Source organism: Anthonomus grandis, chromosome 5 (genome assembly GCF_022605725.1).
Source record: "Anthonomus grandis grandis chromosome 5, icAntGran1.3, whole genome shotgun sequence".
Taxonomy (NCBI): domain Eukaryota; kingdom Metazoa; phylum Arthropoda; class Insecta; order Coleoptera; family Curculionidae; genus Anthonomus; species Anthonomus grandis.
This window is the reverse complement of record NC_065550.1, coordinates 34,490,630-34,507,318: the sequence shown is the minus strand read 5'-3', so window position 1 is coordinate 34,507,318 and position 16,689 is coordinate 34,490,630. Positions and strand designations below refer to the sequence as shown.

Here is a 16,689-nt window from a genome sequence, read left to right as displayed (position 1 = left end):
ATGTTTCCTGTGTCCCTGAATAATACCTGAAAAAATTACAAAAGCTTCAATTGCCTAGAATAAAATACTAAACTGCCTGGAATCCCTTTTTTTCAGTTGCCTGGAAAAAAATCATTTTCAAGAGAAAAGAGATTCCAAGAAAGTGAACATTCCCAAACCTTAAAAACATCAATTTTTTTACAATTCAAATGAAACCTCCCATAATTATAACGCCATCTATTTTTGTCAACTTTGCATCCTCAAATGGTAAATATGTAAATAATAATTGACCGGAGCAACATTCGTGCTCATTATCAGTTATTTCTTATTATTGATACAGATTCCGAATAACCCCAATTAATTAATAAACGTCCACTGATTACATAATTTATGTAAAAAAAATACACCGACACGATAATAACGCTCAACGGCTCCAAGAATCGTTTAATAGATTTTATGAACTTGCATAACACACACACATTGAATTTGTATTACCTGTTTGGAATTTATCATTGTTGTCATGACTTATTTTATGATCAAAATGTTTATTAAAAACATTGTGTTGGTACGAGTTGAGAATGGTTTTGGGGTGGTATTGTTCAATTTGCATGGTAAGTAACGAACTTAATTTATGCCTAATTAATTGAGAGTAATTATTGCTGAGAAAAAAAAATGCATTTTTGAATTATAAGTGTAAGGTATCTATGTAAACTTGTGGTTTTGTCCTGACAATTGGAGCCATCAGTTCAGGCAATTTAACTTAATTTTTAAGTAATTGCAAGTATTTGAACTAAATTTGTATTTTTTTCAAGCAACTGGCATTTTTTATTAATTCCAGGTAATTGAAATTAGTTTTTACTTTATTCCAGGCATTTGGGCTAATTTTGTATTTAATTACAATTGAATTAAGTACTTTTTTTTAATGTAAAGGAAGTGACTGTTTTCTTTTACTTTTGATTTGCTACAAATAGTTTGTATATCATAGTTAAATAAATAAACCTAAACATATACCGTAAGACATAGATAAGTAACAAATTAGTTTTTTTTAGGGAATCATATCCTTTCAGTGGCATTTCTTGTCTATTTTTATGTGACTTTGGTGTTATAAAAGATTAATATTGGGACTTTTATAGACTCCTACTTACCTTTAAAAATTATTTATTTAGTTAATAAAAATTTGGTATAAATGTTTCTTAATTATTTCAGTGTAAATTTTGTTTGATTGATATGATATGAAAAAATATATTTTTAAATAAAAAAAATTATTACGCGAAGTTTTTAACCGTTTTATTGGAGTAACTTAACTAAAAATTGGTCAGGGTAATCGTTTGCTACTTCTAGGTAGTTTTAAAGTAATTGTATTACCTCCAGGCAATTGGAAACATCAAGTCTTTCCAAGGAGTTGATTGGGACATATTTCAACTGCTTCAAATATTTGTTTTATTCAAAAAAAATAAAGTTTTTTCGTCCAGACATTTAAATTAGTTACGAAGTATTAAGAGTGATTTTTTGTTAATTCCAGGCAGTAAAAGGTATTAATTTCTTACAGGGAATTGATTGCCAAAAATTGCTTAAAAAAATAGTAAAGCGTTTTCCAGGCAGTTGAAGTAGTTTTAAAGTAACCGGAGTTATTTTTAGTTAGTTCCAGGCAGTTTAAATGATGGCAGATGAAAGCTTGGAAATTTCAATTGCTTAAATTATTTTTCTGATTCCAAAAAGGTAAAGTATTTCACTGTATTTGACACGTAAATTATCTTTAAAAATGGCTTTAAATGCCTGGAATAAAACATAAATTTAATTTTAAAACAAATTGCATTAAATATCTCAAAGAAATAAATCGTGATTTTTGATGCCTTGAAAAAATCACTATAAATAAAACAATTAAAGAAATGCCTGGAATAAAAATTAATACTAAATAATAAATTAATATTAAATACTCTATGTTTACGTAATAAGTCCAAAATGGCAGCTCCAAATTACAAAGTGACAAAAAATTACTAATTTTTCATATCCAATTAAACAATATAGTTTTTAAGCATTTGAATTCATTTGTAATTTTTTCAGGCATTATTCAAACACAGGAATCATTTCTTATTAATTCCAGGCAATCAAAATTCATGTTTATTTTATTCCAGGCATTTGGGCTAATATCGTATTTTTTCCAGGCAACTAGAATATGCTTGAATTCAGTTATTTTTTTTATTAAAAAAATAAGGAAGTGACTACTTCAATTGCCTGTGCAAGTCATAGCTTCAAATTTTAAATTGCTAGATAGACCTATAAAATTTTACTATCTTATGATTTCACATGATCTTGGCCGTTATAGAATATTCACCTTATTCTCATTCTCAACTTTTGGCATATTGTGTTCTCATTTTTATATGAAATTAAATTAATTATATAAATTCAGAATATCATATGTATAGTTGCTCTGTTTTGAGGGTTTGTTAATTATATATAAAAATCAGTGTACTTATATATGTTCCTATTAAAATGTTGTATTTCGGAATTTTAGGTACTCAAAATAAGTTAGGTTAGAAAGGAGCTTATAAGCTAACTATTAGTTTTTGGCTTAAGCAGTACTCCTAACTCGTCTGTTATAGGGTGTCATTTAATTTTTCAGGCAACTGAAATTAATGTATATTTGATTCCAGGCAATTGGACTAGTTTTAAGTTTATTCCAGGTAACTGGAGTTTTTTTTCTGTTTTATTTTATCGCAGCAACAACTTTCAATTTCTTCTAGAGACTCTGTTTTTTTTTAATCATGTAAAACATCCTGGAAAAAAAAATAAAAAATCCTTTTTTGATCCAGTTTCTAATTTTACTTTCGCACTAGAAGTAGTTTTTTGCTTTGTTCAAGTAATAAGGGGAATTTCTTACTGATTCCAGGCAATTAAAATTAATTTTTTATTTTATTCCAGGCATACCAGGACTAAATTTTCCATTTGTTTCATCAGGGAGTTTTTTGATACTTATCTTTAAATCCTTTAAGAAATTCAACTGCCTGGTATATGAAACTTCGCAAATGTATCCAATGGACATCCAAAGGTTTCCACTTTTTTGAAATATGAATGTCAGTTTATAAGAGAAACAATTTCTAGATGTCTATACAGATAATACAAGAAATTGATGAATGATAACATAAATTTCTGTGCAAAAAGTCCATTAAACGGTACTACCTTGGTTCTCATTTTAAACACGTCCAATGGAATTGTTCAATGTCAATGAGTTGAACTTTTCACTTTTTTCAACCCATGGACTTAAAATTTACATAAGTTTGTCCTATAAGTTCCTATAGTTCAATGGCTTTTTATTAATTGATTACTATTTTTCAAATGGTTTCTCGTTTTATTAGAATATCCTAAATCCATGTTATGTTATGCATATTCATCAAAATGAAGAAACATCTATTGATGTACTTATAAAAACATGAGTCCAAAAAATGTATGTATTGAACTCAGACAAACTAGCTATATAGTTAGTTTGTAACAAAACATCTTTTGGAAGGAAATGAAACTTCATTGGATAAAAATACATTGTCTTGTACAAAATTAAGATCCAGAGGATATCCATAAATAATCCATGGACATTTCGACCTATAGTTTTAACCAGTGCCACAGTGTCTTTTCTTTTTTTAATTGCCTGCAAAATTAAATGAAATGAATGCAAAAATTATTTGTTTTTTCAAGATGGTATCTTTGTGACGTCAACTTACACCCAAATTTAGAGCAAAAATTGTGAGTGATTACTACTTACTACGTTTACACTATTTAATTAACGTGTGATTTTAATGACGAGCCGCCCTGTATACTTGTTGCCGCGTATAAATTTTAATAATTAATAATTCATTTCCTGGTTTATAAATATAACGTCGCAAAAGCCTTATAACCTAAAAAATCATTTTTTTTTAATATCGAATAATTATGAATTCATCTGCTTATCTTATCCAAAGCCGCACGATAGTAAGCATTATAAAACGTAAAAAAATATTTTCTGTCTTTATAAATATATTCAAATTAATTGAAAAAGAATTATTCCGATACCGGGAATCGAACCCGAGCCTCCTGGGTGAAAGCCAGGTATCCTAGCCACTAGACCATATCGGACTATAGAGCCAGTTTTGTAGATGATCTATATATTTTGAACGTATAGATAAATTCGTGCACATTAATATAATTGTAGACAGTGTTGCCAAGTGTAAAGATATTTCGTTGATTTTACGGATTTTTGCTAAAAATTACTTTATTTCCTAGTTTTTCTCACTTTTTTTTTTAAAAATGCTGAAATAAGTTTCAAATTGAAATGTTGCTTAATCGTCAATTATGGGACATTTTTTAGATAAAAATTTCCATTTTTAAACTCCAGTTTTTTTTTCGAAAATTTCGTAAGAAATTATTTGAAGAACACTTGATCATTAAAATGTTAAATTCAGTCGTTATAAGCATTTTTTGGTAAATCTAGACAAAAAGTCAGTAACTTTAAAATTAATTTTCGTTTCAATATTCAACTAAAAAATGGATGAAATAGTATCAGCATAACTCCAAATTGAAATAATTACCAATTTCTCTTCAAAACCCTGTATATTCATAATCAAACTATTTAAAAAACACCTAAACCACTATAAATCAACATTTACGCTATTATTCTGATTAAATGCACATAAATTATACTTGTGGTTTTTCGTTCTTTATCAGCTCTTCTTATTATGTAAACTGAAAAAAAAATATAGTTTTTATATTAAAGTATCACACATTTTAACTAATAAATCTTCTAGTTAGTTCTTTCTATCTATGACGTGCTTTTAAGGTCAGTTTTCAATACGTTAAACTGCTTCCAGGATATTTCTTTATCATATTACGTTCTTAAGATGTTTTTCTATATGGGGAAAACCCGTATATTATAGTATACGTTCTCCCCTTTGACCCTTAGTATCTTTATCATAGAGACAGTTAAGATCAAAAATCTTGCCGTGAAAGTATTATTTATTGCTGATGTTAATTTATTAGTGAATCAATTCAAAGTGTTTGTGAAGGAAATTTTAATTGAATTTCGGTTTGTTTCAGATGGCCCAGTTTAATTATCATATCTCTGGATTTTAGCGAGGGTGTGTGTGTTGGTAAGGGACAATGGTAATGTTTAGATGACAGGTACGTTCAAGTTCAAGTTGTTTCAATATTTTTTGATAAAACACACAGAATTTTAAAAAATTTGATAATCCAAGGATGTAATTGCTTTTTCCAAAGTTTCCACAAAAGCCATAAGAGATTTAATTTTGAAACTTTCTACACGTATCCTTTGTATTTCATAAGATACCTATTTCACCTTTTTTTTAAATATATATGTAAATTTAGGAAAAAAAGAAAGATTAATTTAATTTTCAAAAAACCCTGAAACACTGAAATCCCGTAATATTCGATGACGTTTTTTTGGGGATCACTGGGGAAAGCACAACAATATTTCGAAATTATTGATAAATCAATAATCAATAAGTATATAAACCGTAGAAAGTTGAGGATTATCGTCATTAAGAGACCTCAATCACTTAATGGAAATAATTGATTCTTCATGAGAACAGTAAGTACAAATTTTATTTTTAATGGTCACCAAATGGGAATCATTGACTTTCCATGAAAAGTGTGTAATGTTGTATTTTATTTTTGTTTATATTCTTTTAATTAATTGTTTTCTTCAAGGTATTTTTAAATTTTTGTTTTTTTTTTTCGTTCATAGGCAACGAGAACATTTGTAACAATTAATTGTACAAGAATAAATAAAAAGTATATATTTTTTTAATTCATTTTGTTTTTTCAAATTAATATTAATTTTTTTTTGTTTCATAAGACAATAAGAAAATGTAAAAAAAACATTATTAATTGTAAAAGAATAAGTACAAATTTTATTTCTGTTTATATTTTAATTGAAGAAAGTTAACTTTAATATTTTTTTAATATTTCTTTTTTTGCTTTCATAAGACAATAACATGATTTCTGAAAAATTTATTTATAATTGTACAAAAATAAGTCCATTTTTTTTTCTTTCATAGGAAAATGAGACAATTTGTAAATAATCTATTAATAATTGTACAAGAATAAGTACAAAGTTTATTTTTATTTGTGTTTTCCTAATTAATTTCTTCTTCAAATTATCTTTATTTTTTTCTTATTTTATCCTGATTTCTTATTTCATGAAAAAAAGAGAAAATTTGTGAAAAATCTCTTATTAATTGTACAAGAATATGTACTAATTTCATTTTTATTTATATTTTTTCACTTGCTTTTGTTCATCAAATTATTTTTAAATTAAATTTTTTTTCTTTCAAGACAATAAAAAAATTTGAGAAAGTTCCTAAAAATTAATTGTACAAGAATAAGTACAAATTTTATTTATATTATATAAATATTTATTTTTTTTTATAAAGTAATGGCCTAATCTGAAAAAAATCATGGCAAGTATATACAAAAACAATGGCAAGTATATACTATTAATAATTGTACAAGAATAGGTACAGTTTTTTTCAATGTCTTCCTCTTTTAAATAATTATTTTTTTATTTTATTTTTGCTTATAATTACTTTTAAAAATTTGTAAAAAAAAATTGTTCAAGAAATAATTTTATTTTAAAGTTTTTCTAATTTATTATTTTATTTTTAAATATGTATTTCCGCTATAGCATTTTCTTCTTGTCAAAATTTGTTTTTTTCATTTAGTTCTATATTTGTTTATTATTTATTTTTCTGTATATTAATTAATTAATGTGGATATTTTATTTTCCGGTAATAGCATTTTATTTTCTTTTGTAATTTAATTGTTAATTTTTCGAAACTTATTAAAAAAAAACAAAAAAATTAGAACAAAATTAAAAATAAAATTTGAAAATTATTAAACATAAGAGAACACAATTGTAATTAAAAAAAATAGTATTTTCAATCTTCCTGAATAAAAGAGATAAAAAATTTAATTTAAAAAAGGCTAAATTAATAGAAGAAACAGAAGAAATAAATAGCAAATTACTCAGATACAATTATTTTTATCAAAATATTAATATTAAATTAACAAAACAAAATATAAAATAAAACAAGAGAATATACAATAATTATTACTAGGAAGAAAAGACTACAATAAGAAATAAAAATATTATTTTTTTGCGAAAATTTGTGAAAAATCTATTAATAATTGTACAAGAATAAGTACAAATTTTATTTTTATTTTTTCAATTATTTTTGATCCTAAATTTTTTTTCATACGAAAATATTTTATTAATATTTTAAATTTTTTTGAAATTTTTATTTAATATTTTTTTAGAAAAATATAGTAAGAGTTGTACAAGAATAAGTTTAAATTTCATTTTTATTTATATTCTTTTACTTGCTTTTGTTCATCAAATTATTTTTAACTTTTTGATATTTTTTTTCTTTCAGGACAATAAGAAAAATCTTAAAAATTAATTGTACAAGAATAAGTACAAATTTTTGTTTATATTTTTTAAATACATAATTTTTTTATTATATAAAGTAATAGACTAATTTGTAAAAAATCAATTGAATGGCAAGTATATACTATTAATAATTGTATAAGAATAGGTACAATTTTTCCCAATTTCTTCCTCTTTTAAATAATTATTTTTATATTTTATTTTTAAATATGTATTTTCGCTTATTTAAAAAAAAACAACAAAATTAGAATAAAATTAAAAATAAAATTTGAAAATTATTAAAAATAAGAGAACAACAGTGTAATTAAAAAAAAAAGTATTTTCAATATTCTTGAATAAAAGGAATAAAAAATGTAATAAAAAAGGCTAAATTAATAGAAGAAATAAATAGCAAATTACTCAGATACAATTATTTTAATCAAAATATTAATATTAAATTAACAAAACAAAATATAAAATAAAACAAGAGAAAATACAATTATTATAACTAGTAAGAAAACATTACAGTAAAAAATAAAAACACGCATACAAAATTTCATTTTTTTTTTCAAAAATTTCTAGAAATAAAATAAATCATTAAATAAATAACTAGAATATGAAATAAAAGGCTGATAAAAAAAATTTAAACAAAATGGGAAATAAATGAGAATCAAAAGAATTAGATTAAAAAAATTAATAAAAACAACTTCCATTACAAAAGTAGGCGATCGAGAAAAGAGAATAATAATAAAGTGAAAACAAATAAAATATAAGACACCCCTTGAAGCATACTAAAAAACAAATATAAGAACTCAATTAAGAACCTGGATACCCTTTAGGACCAAAATTACACTTTTTTTTCTCTCACTTTCCAGACCCCCTGACGATGATCCTCTGGGTTACAACACTGATCATCACCACTGTCACAGTAGCAAACGCCACGCCCCACCTTAAAAACTGCCTACGCAAAGACATTTCCGAAGACCTTAAGCTGGAATACACTTGCCCCTACAAGTTTCCAAACGTCTGGATCAGATTAACGAAGAAAAACCAAATTTTACTGCAGTACAAGAACTGCAAGGCGAGTCTTAACAGTGACGACTTGATACCGGAAATCGAGTTGTCCCAGTCCAGAAAAGTCCTAATCGGTCACATTTGTCAAGATTACGAAGTCACTAGGGTCTTGAGGAAGTTCAATGTGACCAAATTGAAAACTTTGAGCTTGAGCAACGGGGAAAACCTGAAATTTTCAAATGACTTGATCGGGTTTAGACCCGAACTGGAAAAATTGACTATAAGTTACGTCCAAAGGATCAGCATTGACACAGGGGTGTTAAGAAACTTCCCGAATCTACTTGAATTGAATTTAAAACAGATCGGGGATGAGGTGGTTGGAATTAATTTTTCACACGTCACCTCTTTGGAGTATCTTAGTTTGGCATATAATGGAATCAAGGTGCTTCCCAAGCACTTTCTGAATCATTTAAAAAACTTAAAAGAACTAGATTTGCTGGGGAACAACCTGGAAGAGGTCCACAAAGATCTTTTTACTGGATTAAACCAGTTGGAGGTCTTGGAGCTGAGCCACAACAAAATCAAAACTATTAGTGAGGACCTGTTTGCCAGCTTACCTAACTTAAAAAAGGTGTTTATAGAGCAAAACAATATAACTAAAATTCATGGAAATATTTTTGCAAATAATCCTTACATCGAGACAATGAGTCTGAACAAGAACACTTTCCTGCAAGAAATCCACCAAAACACCTTCAAAAACGCTTCAAGTTTGAAAAAGTTACTTCTAAGTTCACTATGGAGACTCCCAAAAGTACCAGATAAGATTTTTGCGGACTTAATAAACCTGGAAAGTCTGGATCTCTCCTATACTAACATAAGCTACTTGCCAAATAAGTTGTTTGCCAAACAAACCGCCCTGGTGTATTTGAATATCAGCGGAAACACTTTTACCACCCTTAATAATGACACTTTTAGAAGTTTGGAGAATCTTGAGGTGCTACGTATCAGGGAGAATCCCGACTTAAGTACTCTGGATGAAAATATCTTTTTGCCGTTGAAAAGGTTGAGGCATCTGGATTTGGCATGGAACAATCTTAGCCAATGGGATATGGACTGGTTTTGTAATGGACAGTGTCGGTCTTTGAAGGAAGCTAATTTTCACTTGGACATTTTGGATTTGAATGGGAACAGAATCAAGGAGGTGCCCCGGGAAGGGGTTTTGGATGTGGGTAATTTGAGTCTGGATTCGAACCTTATTGAGGAGATAAAGGTAAGGGATTTCGCATCGGATGTTTTCGATTTTTGAGTTAATGTTGGTTCCAAGTGAATTCTTTGAAACTTTTTGCACAAATTGTTTTTTACTACTTCCAGCTGTTTTTTCCCTCCTATAATAAAGAAATAATTTTATTGAATAAAAACTTTCTTGCTTCCCCCGGTATGTAACCGCCAGCGGCCATGATGGATTGCCACGTCAAATTGGGGGAGGGGCTTAAACTTAACAAGCCAATCATATGACCCTACTAACTCTTTCACGTGACGTCAATTAAATAAGAGGGCGTGTCTTCGACTTGCTTGTTTATTACAAGGGTTAGTTAAAAGGTTCTTTCTCAGTTTGATAATTAGTTTGCAATTATTATAAATATTTTTTTTATTAAAATAAGTTCTTGTCCAACGCTGATCTTTTTGTTCACGTCAAAATAAGGGAGAGCTAAGTAATCACGTAACCATTCTAACAAACGTGATTCGTATGACTTTAAAAAATGGGCGTGGTTAGTCAAAGCTAGAGAAGGTATTTCACAATTTTTGATAATTACAGGGGTTTTTTCAAAAAATACTCGTTCTTGATTTTAGGAGTTGTAAATGTATTTGCGAAGCTTGTTTCTGTACCCAATAAATTACTCAAACATAAAAGAAGTCTTTTTATACACCCGGCTGTCTGTCGCATGACCAGAAGATCCTTATAACATCACACACTTGAGAGAGAAAAACTAATCAAAAAACTTCAACTGCCTGGAAAATTTCAATTATTTCAAAAAAAAATTAAATTTTAACAAACAGAACTTTCTGTCTTTCCCCGGTATGTCGTCACCTTGGGCGGCCATCATGGATCGTCAAACAGTGGGAGGAGCTTAAGTATTCACGTGACCATTCTAACAAACGTGATTCGTATGACTTTAAAAAATGGGCGTGGTTAGTCAAAGCTAGAGAAGGTATTTCACATATAATTACAGAAGTTCTTTCAAAAAATACTCGTTCTTGAAAGAGAAAAACTCTAATCAAAAAACTTCAAATGCCTGGAAAATTTCAATTATTTCAAAAAAAATTAAATTTTAACAGAACTTTCTGTCTTTCCCCGGTATGTCGTCACCATGGGCGGCCATCATGGATCATCAAACAGTGGGAGGAGCTTAAGTATTCACGTGACCATTCTAACAAACGTGATTTGTATGACTTTAACAAATGGGCGTGGTTAGTCAAAGCTAGAGAAGGTATTTCACATATAATTACAGAAGTTCTTTCAAAAAATACTCGTTCTTGAAAGAGAAAAACTCTAATCAAAAAACGGAAAATTTCAATTATTTCAAAAAAAATTAAATTCTAACAAACAGAACTTTCTGTCTTTCCCCGGTATGTCGTTACCTTGGGCGGCCATCATGGATCGTCAAACAGTGGGAGGAGCGTAAGTATTCACGCGACCATTTTAACAAACGTGATTTGTATGACTTTAACAAATGGGCGTGGTTAGTCAACGCTAGAGAAGGTATTTCACAATTTTTGATAATTACAGGGGTTCTTTCAAAAAATACTCGTTCTTGAAAGAGAAAAACTCTAATCAAAAAACGGAAAATTTCAATTATTTCAAAAAAAATTAAATTCTAACAAACAGAACTTTCTGTCTTTCCCCGGTATGTTATCACCTTGGGCGGCCATCATGGATCGTCAAACAGTGGGAGGAGCTTAAGTATTCACGTGACCATTCTAACAAACGTGATTTGTATGACTTTCACAAATGGGCGTGGTTAGTCAAAGCTAGAGAAGGTATTTCACAATTTTTGGTAATTACAGTAGTTCTTTTAAAAAATACTCGTTCTTGCTACAGAAAAACTGTAATCAAAAAACTTCAAATGTCTGGAAAATCTCAATTATTAAAAAAAAAAAAATTATTCTAACAAACAGAACTTTCTGTCTTTCCCCGGTATGTCGCCACCTTGGGCGGCCATCATGGATCGCCAAACAGTGGGAGGAGCTTAACTAGAATCACGTGACCGTGGGTGCATTAATACACACGCATGACTGGACGGATGGACGGGAGGTGTGGCTTTTTTTACATTGTTACAAGGGTGATTTGAGAAGTTTTAATAATTTTTATTGAGTTTATTATGGACCGGTAAATATTTTATGATATTGTATTAAATAAATGAGATTTTTTTTAAATAATTTGTTATTATTATTTTATTTTTAATTTTAGGCTCACCCAGTATCCCAAAGCTGCAAGCAGTTAGGCATTTTGTATTCTATCTAGTCAAATATAAAAAAAATTGTTTTATAATTATTTATTTATTGTTTTTTGAATTTACTTGATAAATTATTAACTACCTACTTATACGTTCCTTTTATATTAGTTCCTATGAATATATTGTATTAATAAAATTAAATACAAAAATAAAATGCGTTTTTATTGGCTTATTTTTAATTTACCTTATCTAAAAAAAATCCTTAATCTCGAAGCATTTCTGACGCAAAAATGTCACTATTTTACACGACACCCTTTATATTATTAATTTTTTGAATTCTACGTAAAATTCCATGAAATCTAATGCACAACACCTTTCACTTTAGTCCAGTAGTTTTCGAAATATAAGAGATTGAACAATAGTCACTATTTTAACCTTAAAAAATTGAAAATAACTTCTACACACTGGATTAATCCGTAATAGTATGCTGATGATACCAAGCTCATTACAGTAGTATCAGTTATTAACCTCTATTACCTCATTCCAGCTGGAAGATCTTCTACAGTATCACCCTTCCATGGTCACCCTAACGAATAACCTATTAAGAACAATCAACCTGAACCTCAAAGAGAAAACCCTGGACTCACTGACCAAAGTCCAAATAAACATAAACAAAAACCCTCTGGAATGTGGATGTGCGAACTACGATTTGCACAAGTACAACCACGGAGGTCTCAAAGCCGTTCGTTCGCACATAGATATTATCCAGAACGAGGTTTCGTGCGCTAAAACTGGCCTAAAAATCACAAAAATCCGGTTCTGTGATGTCTGTTGTCCTATAAAGGAGATTCCGGCGCATCCATGCACCTGGATAAGGGAGTGCGACGGCGGCGTATCGGTGAATTGTTCTGGATCGAATTTTACCGAATTATCCGAATCTTTGTTGGATATTCGGGGGTTTGGTGCGGAGATTACCCAACTGGATTTTTCCAGGAATATGGTTAGTGATGTACGATGGCTGCCTGGTAACGTAAAAGTAAGTATTAGAGTGAATAGTTTTTTCAGCCAGGATTTCAAATAATGGTGTCCCTAGAAAAACTATAATCACATCAGTGATTTTTTACAGATGCTCAACTTAAGCCACAACCGACTGAAAACAATCCACAGCACCACCCTTGACCTGTTCAAAAGCATAAAAAGTCTACGGACGCTAAATCTGTATGGAAACCCTTGGGAATGCGACTGTCCCCTCATAGAGTCCAGATTATACCTTTTAAGCCATTTAAAAATGGTAAAACTGCCTCTCTGGATAATCGGAAATGGTTTCATTAAGTTTCTTCTTTTCAGATCAACATCTCCCATATCCCTTGCATTAGCGATGAAGACATTTGCCTGCGCGCATATTTAACCAACTCAATACCCATCACGATCATGCTCGTTCTTCTGTTATTCGCCATTATTCTGATATTTTACTGTAGGTACAGAACTGACGTGCATATATGGTTCATAACCCATATTCTCCCTTATCTACAGTCCTCAGATGATGATGATCTGTACAGTTATAACGTGTTCGTTTTCTTTCCGAAGCAAGCGTTATCAGTGGGGGCCGAAATCGTGCATAAACTTGAAAAAATGAGTTTGAATGTTATACACGAGTACCGATGGCCTCTAGGAGGTACCACCACGGAGAACATCATCGATAGTATTAAGAATTCCAAGAAGATCCTCATCGTATGGTCCATGGAGTGTTTGGAGGATGCCATAGTGAGGTTTGCGTTCGAGAAATCTCATTCTATTTGCCTTAAGGAGGCTCGGGCGGATCTTATTTTGATTTTTATCGGGGATTTGGATCTGGATAAGATCCGTAAGGAGTATCCAGAGTTGGGGAGATACCTTGGTTCCTGGACAGCGATTAAATGGGATGATAACGACGGCTTTTGGTATAGTTTGAAAAAGTCTTTGGTTTGATTCTGTGAGAGAGACTTTTTGAACTGTTGTGATTTACGACTTGTTTTATCCAAGAAATCATATGTGAAGTAACTATTATATAGTTTGTATATGTTTTGGTGAAAAGAAATTATTGTTCTATAATAGAATAAATAAGTTGTGTTAAAAAAAAGAACAAGATGAAAATTTCTTGGCATAAAAAGCCCTTATCATAAGCAGTGATTCAGCGTAAAAAAATGCAGTGAGGAAATCATTGGGGAATTTAGAATCGGCTTTAAATGCCTGGAAGAAATTCAGATATTCATAAAATGCCTGGAAAAAAGAAAAATTGACTCAATGATAGAAAACGCGGAAATCCAGTTTAGTTTTTTCCAGGCATTCCAAGATATACCTACTTTTGGCTTTTTACTACTGGAACGCAGGTTTGAGTTATATTCTGAAAGGTTCTAGACCGCTCAAATGCCTGAAATAACTCCTTAAATGACTCTTATTCATTTGTAAACATCTTTCTTATTCGGCCAACTTAAGAACTTCCAAATGCCTGAAATAAGACTCTATAGTACTCTCATTCATTTCATTTTTAACCAATTTTTGGAGCAGTTCAGTAGAATGTCTGCAATAAGACTAAGGATATTTTCAAAACGTTATTTTTCCAGGAAATTGAAAAATTTCTTACTAACTGGGAAAAACAAGAAACGACTTTAAATGCCTGGAAAAAAAATTGTACAATACCTATAAGTAATTCAGGCCTTCTGGCAATGCCTGTTCAGAATCCAGTTAAGAATAAATGAAATCTATAACTGTCTGATCAAAGAGGAAACTTCGAATTGTTGTAAATTAAGAAACGGCTTCAAATGCCTGAAAGAAATCAAAAATTACCTCAAAATCGTGAAAAAATAAGTTATAAGACCCGGAAATCCAGTTTCTTTTTTTATTTAGGTATTTCAAGCTGTTTGCTTATTTTTTTCCAGGCATTCAAAGATATACTGTTGACTTTTTACTACTGGAACAACAAATTGTAGTCCCAGCAGGTTTCAGTTATATTCTGAAAGGTTCTAGACCGCTCAAATGCCTGGAATAACTCCTTGAATGACTCTTATTGATTTGTAAGCATCTTTAGCTGATTCCACCAATTTAAGAACTTCCAAATGCCTGGAATAAAACTCTGCACTACTCGCATTCATTTGTAACCAACTTTGTAGCAGTTCAGGATCAATCGAATGCCTTACGAATATTTTCAAAAAGTTTTCTTGATTTCTTCCAAGTATTTAATAATTTTTGTCCAGGAAATTGAAAAATATTGATTGCTGAGTGTATCATTTAGTTTTAGGCCCTGTTCTCTCTAACACCTTCCTTTCCAGGCTTCTAACCCCATATTGTTCCAAACTATCTAAAAGTATATTATGGGGGTCAGTATCGAAGGCTTTATCAAGATCAATATATTTTTCTCGAACGTTTTCTTGACAAAAATGTACCATTCCTCTATTCCACTCTATAGGAAATTATCACAAGTTTTTAGAGTATTTCACTTTTAGAAAGAGTAGGTCCGTTAAGAACAATTATGCCTTGAACTGTTGACTGACTTTGAAGTCCGATAACTTGTAAAGTTTTATTTGGATCTTTTTACACCCTAGACAACATTTATATAGCATAGTTTCAATAATAGAACGCAACTAGTTTCGTAGTTTTACCTTCAGTAGCTTTCAAGATATTTGACTCTTAGTGGCAGTAGGTTTTTTAACTCATAACTGATTTTGGAGCCAAATAACTGGTCAGGTTTCACTTGGATCTTTTTACATCTTTAACAATATTTAAAGAGTATAGTGTCTCTTATACAACGCAACTAGTTTCGTAGTTGTATCTTGAGTAGTTTTCAAGATATTTGATTTTTAATGGCAGTAGGTCCGTTAAGGACAAGTGCTTTTTAATTATCAACTGACTTTGAAGCCGGATAACTTGTAAAGTTTAACTTGAATCTTTTTACACCCTAAATAACATTTATATAGCATATTTTCTTTAATACAACGCAACTAGTTTCGTAGTTTTATCTTGAGTAGTTTTCAAGATATTTAATTTTTAATGACAGTAGGTCCATTAAAGACAATTGTTTTTAACTATCAACTGACTTTGAAGCCGGATAACTTGTAAGGTTTCACTTTAATCTTTTTACACCCATAACAATTTTTAAAGAGCATAGTTTCTTTAATACAAAGCAACTAGTTTCGTAGTTAAATCTTGAGTAGTTTTCAAGATATTTGATTTTTAATGGCAGTAGGTCCGTTAAGGACAATTGCTTTTTAATTATCAACTGACTTTGAAGCCGGATAACTTGTAAGGTTTCACTTTAATCTTTTTACACCCATAACAATTTTTAAAGAGCATAGTTTCTTTAATACAAAGCAACTAGTTTCGTAGTTGAATCTTGAGTAGTTTTTAAGATATTTGATTTTTAATAGCAGTAGGTCCGTTAAGGACAATTGCTTTTTAATTATCAACTGACTTTGAAGCCGGATAACTTGTAAAGTTTAACTTGAATCTTTTTACACCCTAAATAACATTTATATAGCATATTTTCTTTAATACAACGCAACTAGTTTCGTAGTTTTATCTTGAGTAGTTTTCAAGATATTTGATTTTTAATGACAGTAGGTCCATTAAAGACAATTGTTTTTAACTATCAACTGACTTTGAAGCCGGATAACTTGTAAGGTTTCACTTTAATCTTTTTACACCCATAACAATTTTTAAAGAGCATAGTTTCTTTAATACAAAGCAACTAGTTTCGTAGTTGAATCTTGAGTAGTTTTTAAGATATTTGATTTTTAATAGCAGTAGGTCCGTTAAGGACAATTGCTTTTTAATTATCAACTGACTTTGAAGCCG

The 16,689-nt window shown here is 29.8% G+C and overlaps 1 protein-coding gene and 1 non-coding gene across 2 annotated transcripts in view; one reads left to right on the top strand and one right to left on the bottom strand.

The window, feature by feature from the left end:
• The first annotated feature begins 428 nt into the window (after positions 1-428).
• Positions 429-16,689, top strand: part of LOC126736770 (uncharacterized) — a 34,320-nt gene continuing 18,059 nt past the window's right edge. The window contains exons 1-6 of the mRNA XM_050441302.1: positions 429-590; positions 5,044-5,127; positions 8,266-9,674; positions 12,407-12,895; positions 12,986-13,150; positions 13,207-13,821. Of these exons, the coding sequence (XP_050297259.1) occupies positions 5,121-5,127; positions 8,266-9,674; positions 12,407-12,895; positions 12,986-13,150; positions 13,207-13,821 (2,685 nt within the window). The 5' untranslated portion in view covers positions 429-590; positions 5,044-5,120. The remainder of the gene's footprint in view (positions 591-5,043; positions 5,128-8,265; positions 9,675-12,406; positions 12,896-12,985; positions 13,151-13,206; positions 13,822-16,689) is intronic.
• Positions 4,015-4,086, bottom strand: Trnae-uuc (transfer RNA glutamic acid (anticodon UUC)). The gene has a single exon. It is a non-coding gene; the product is annotated as a tRNA-Glu (tRNA).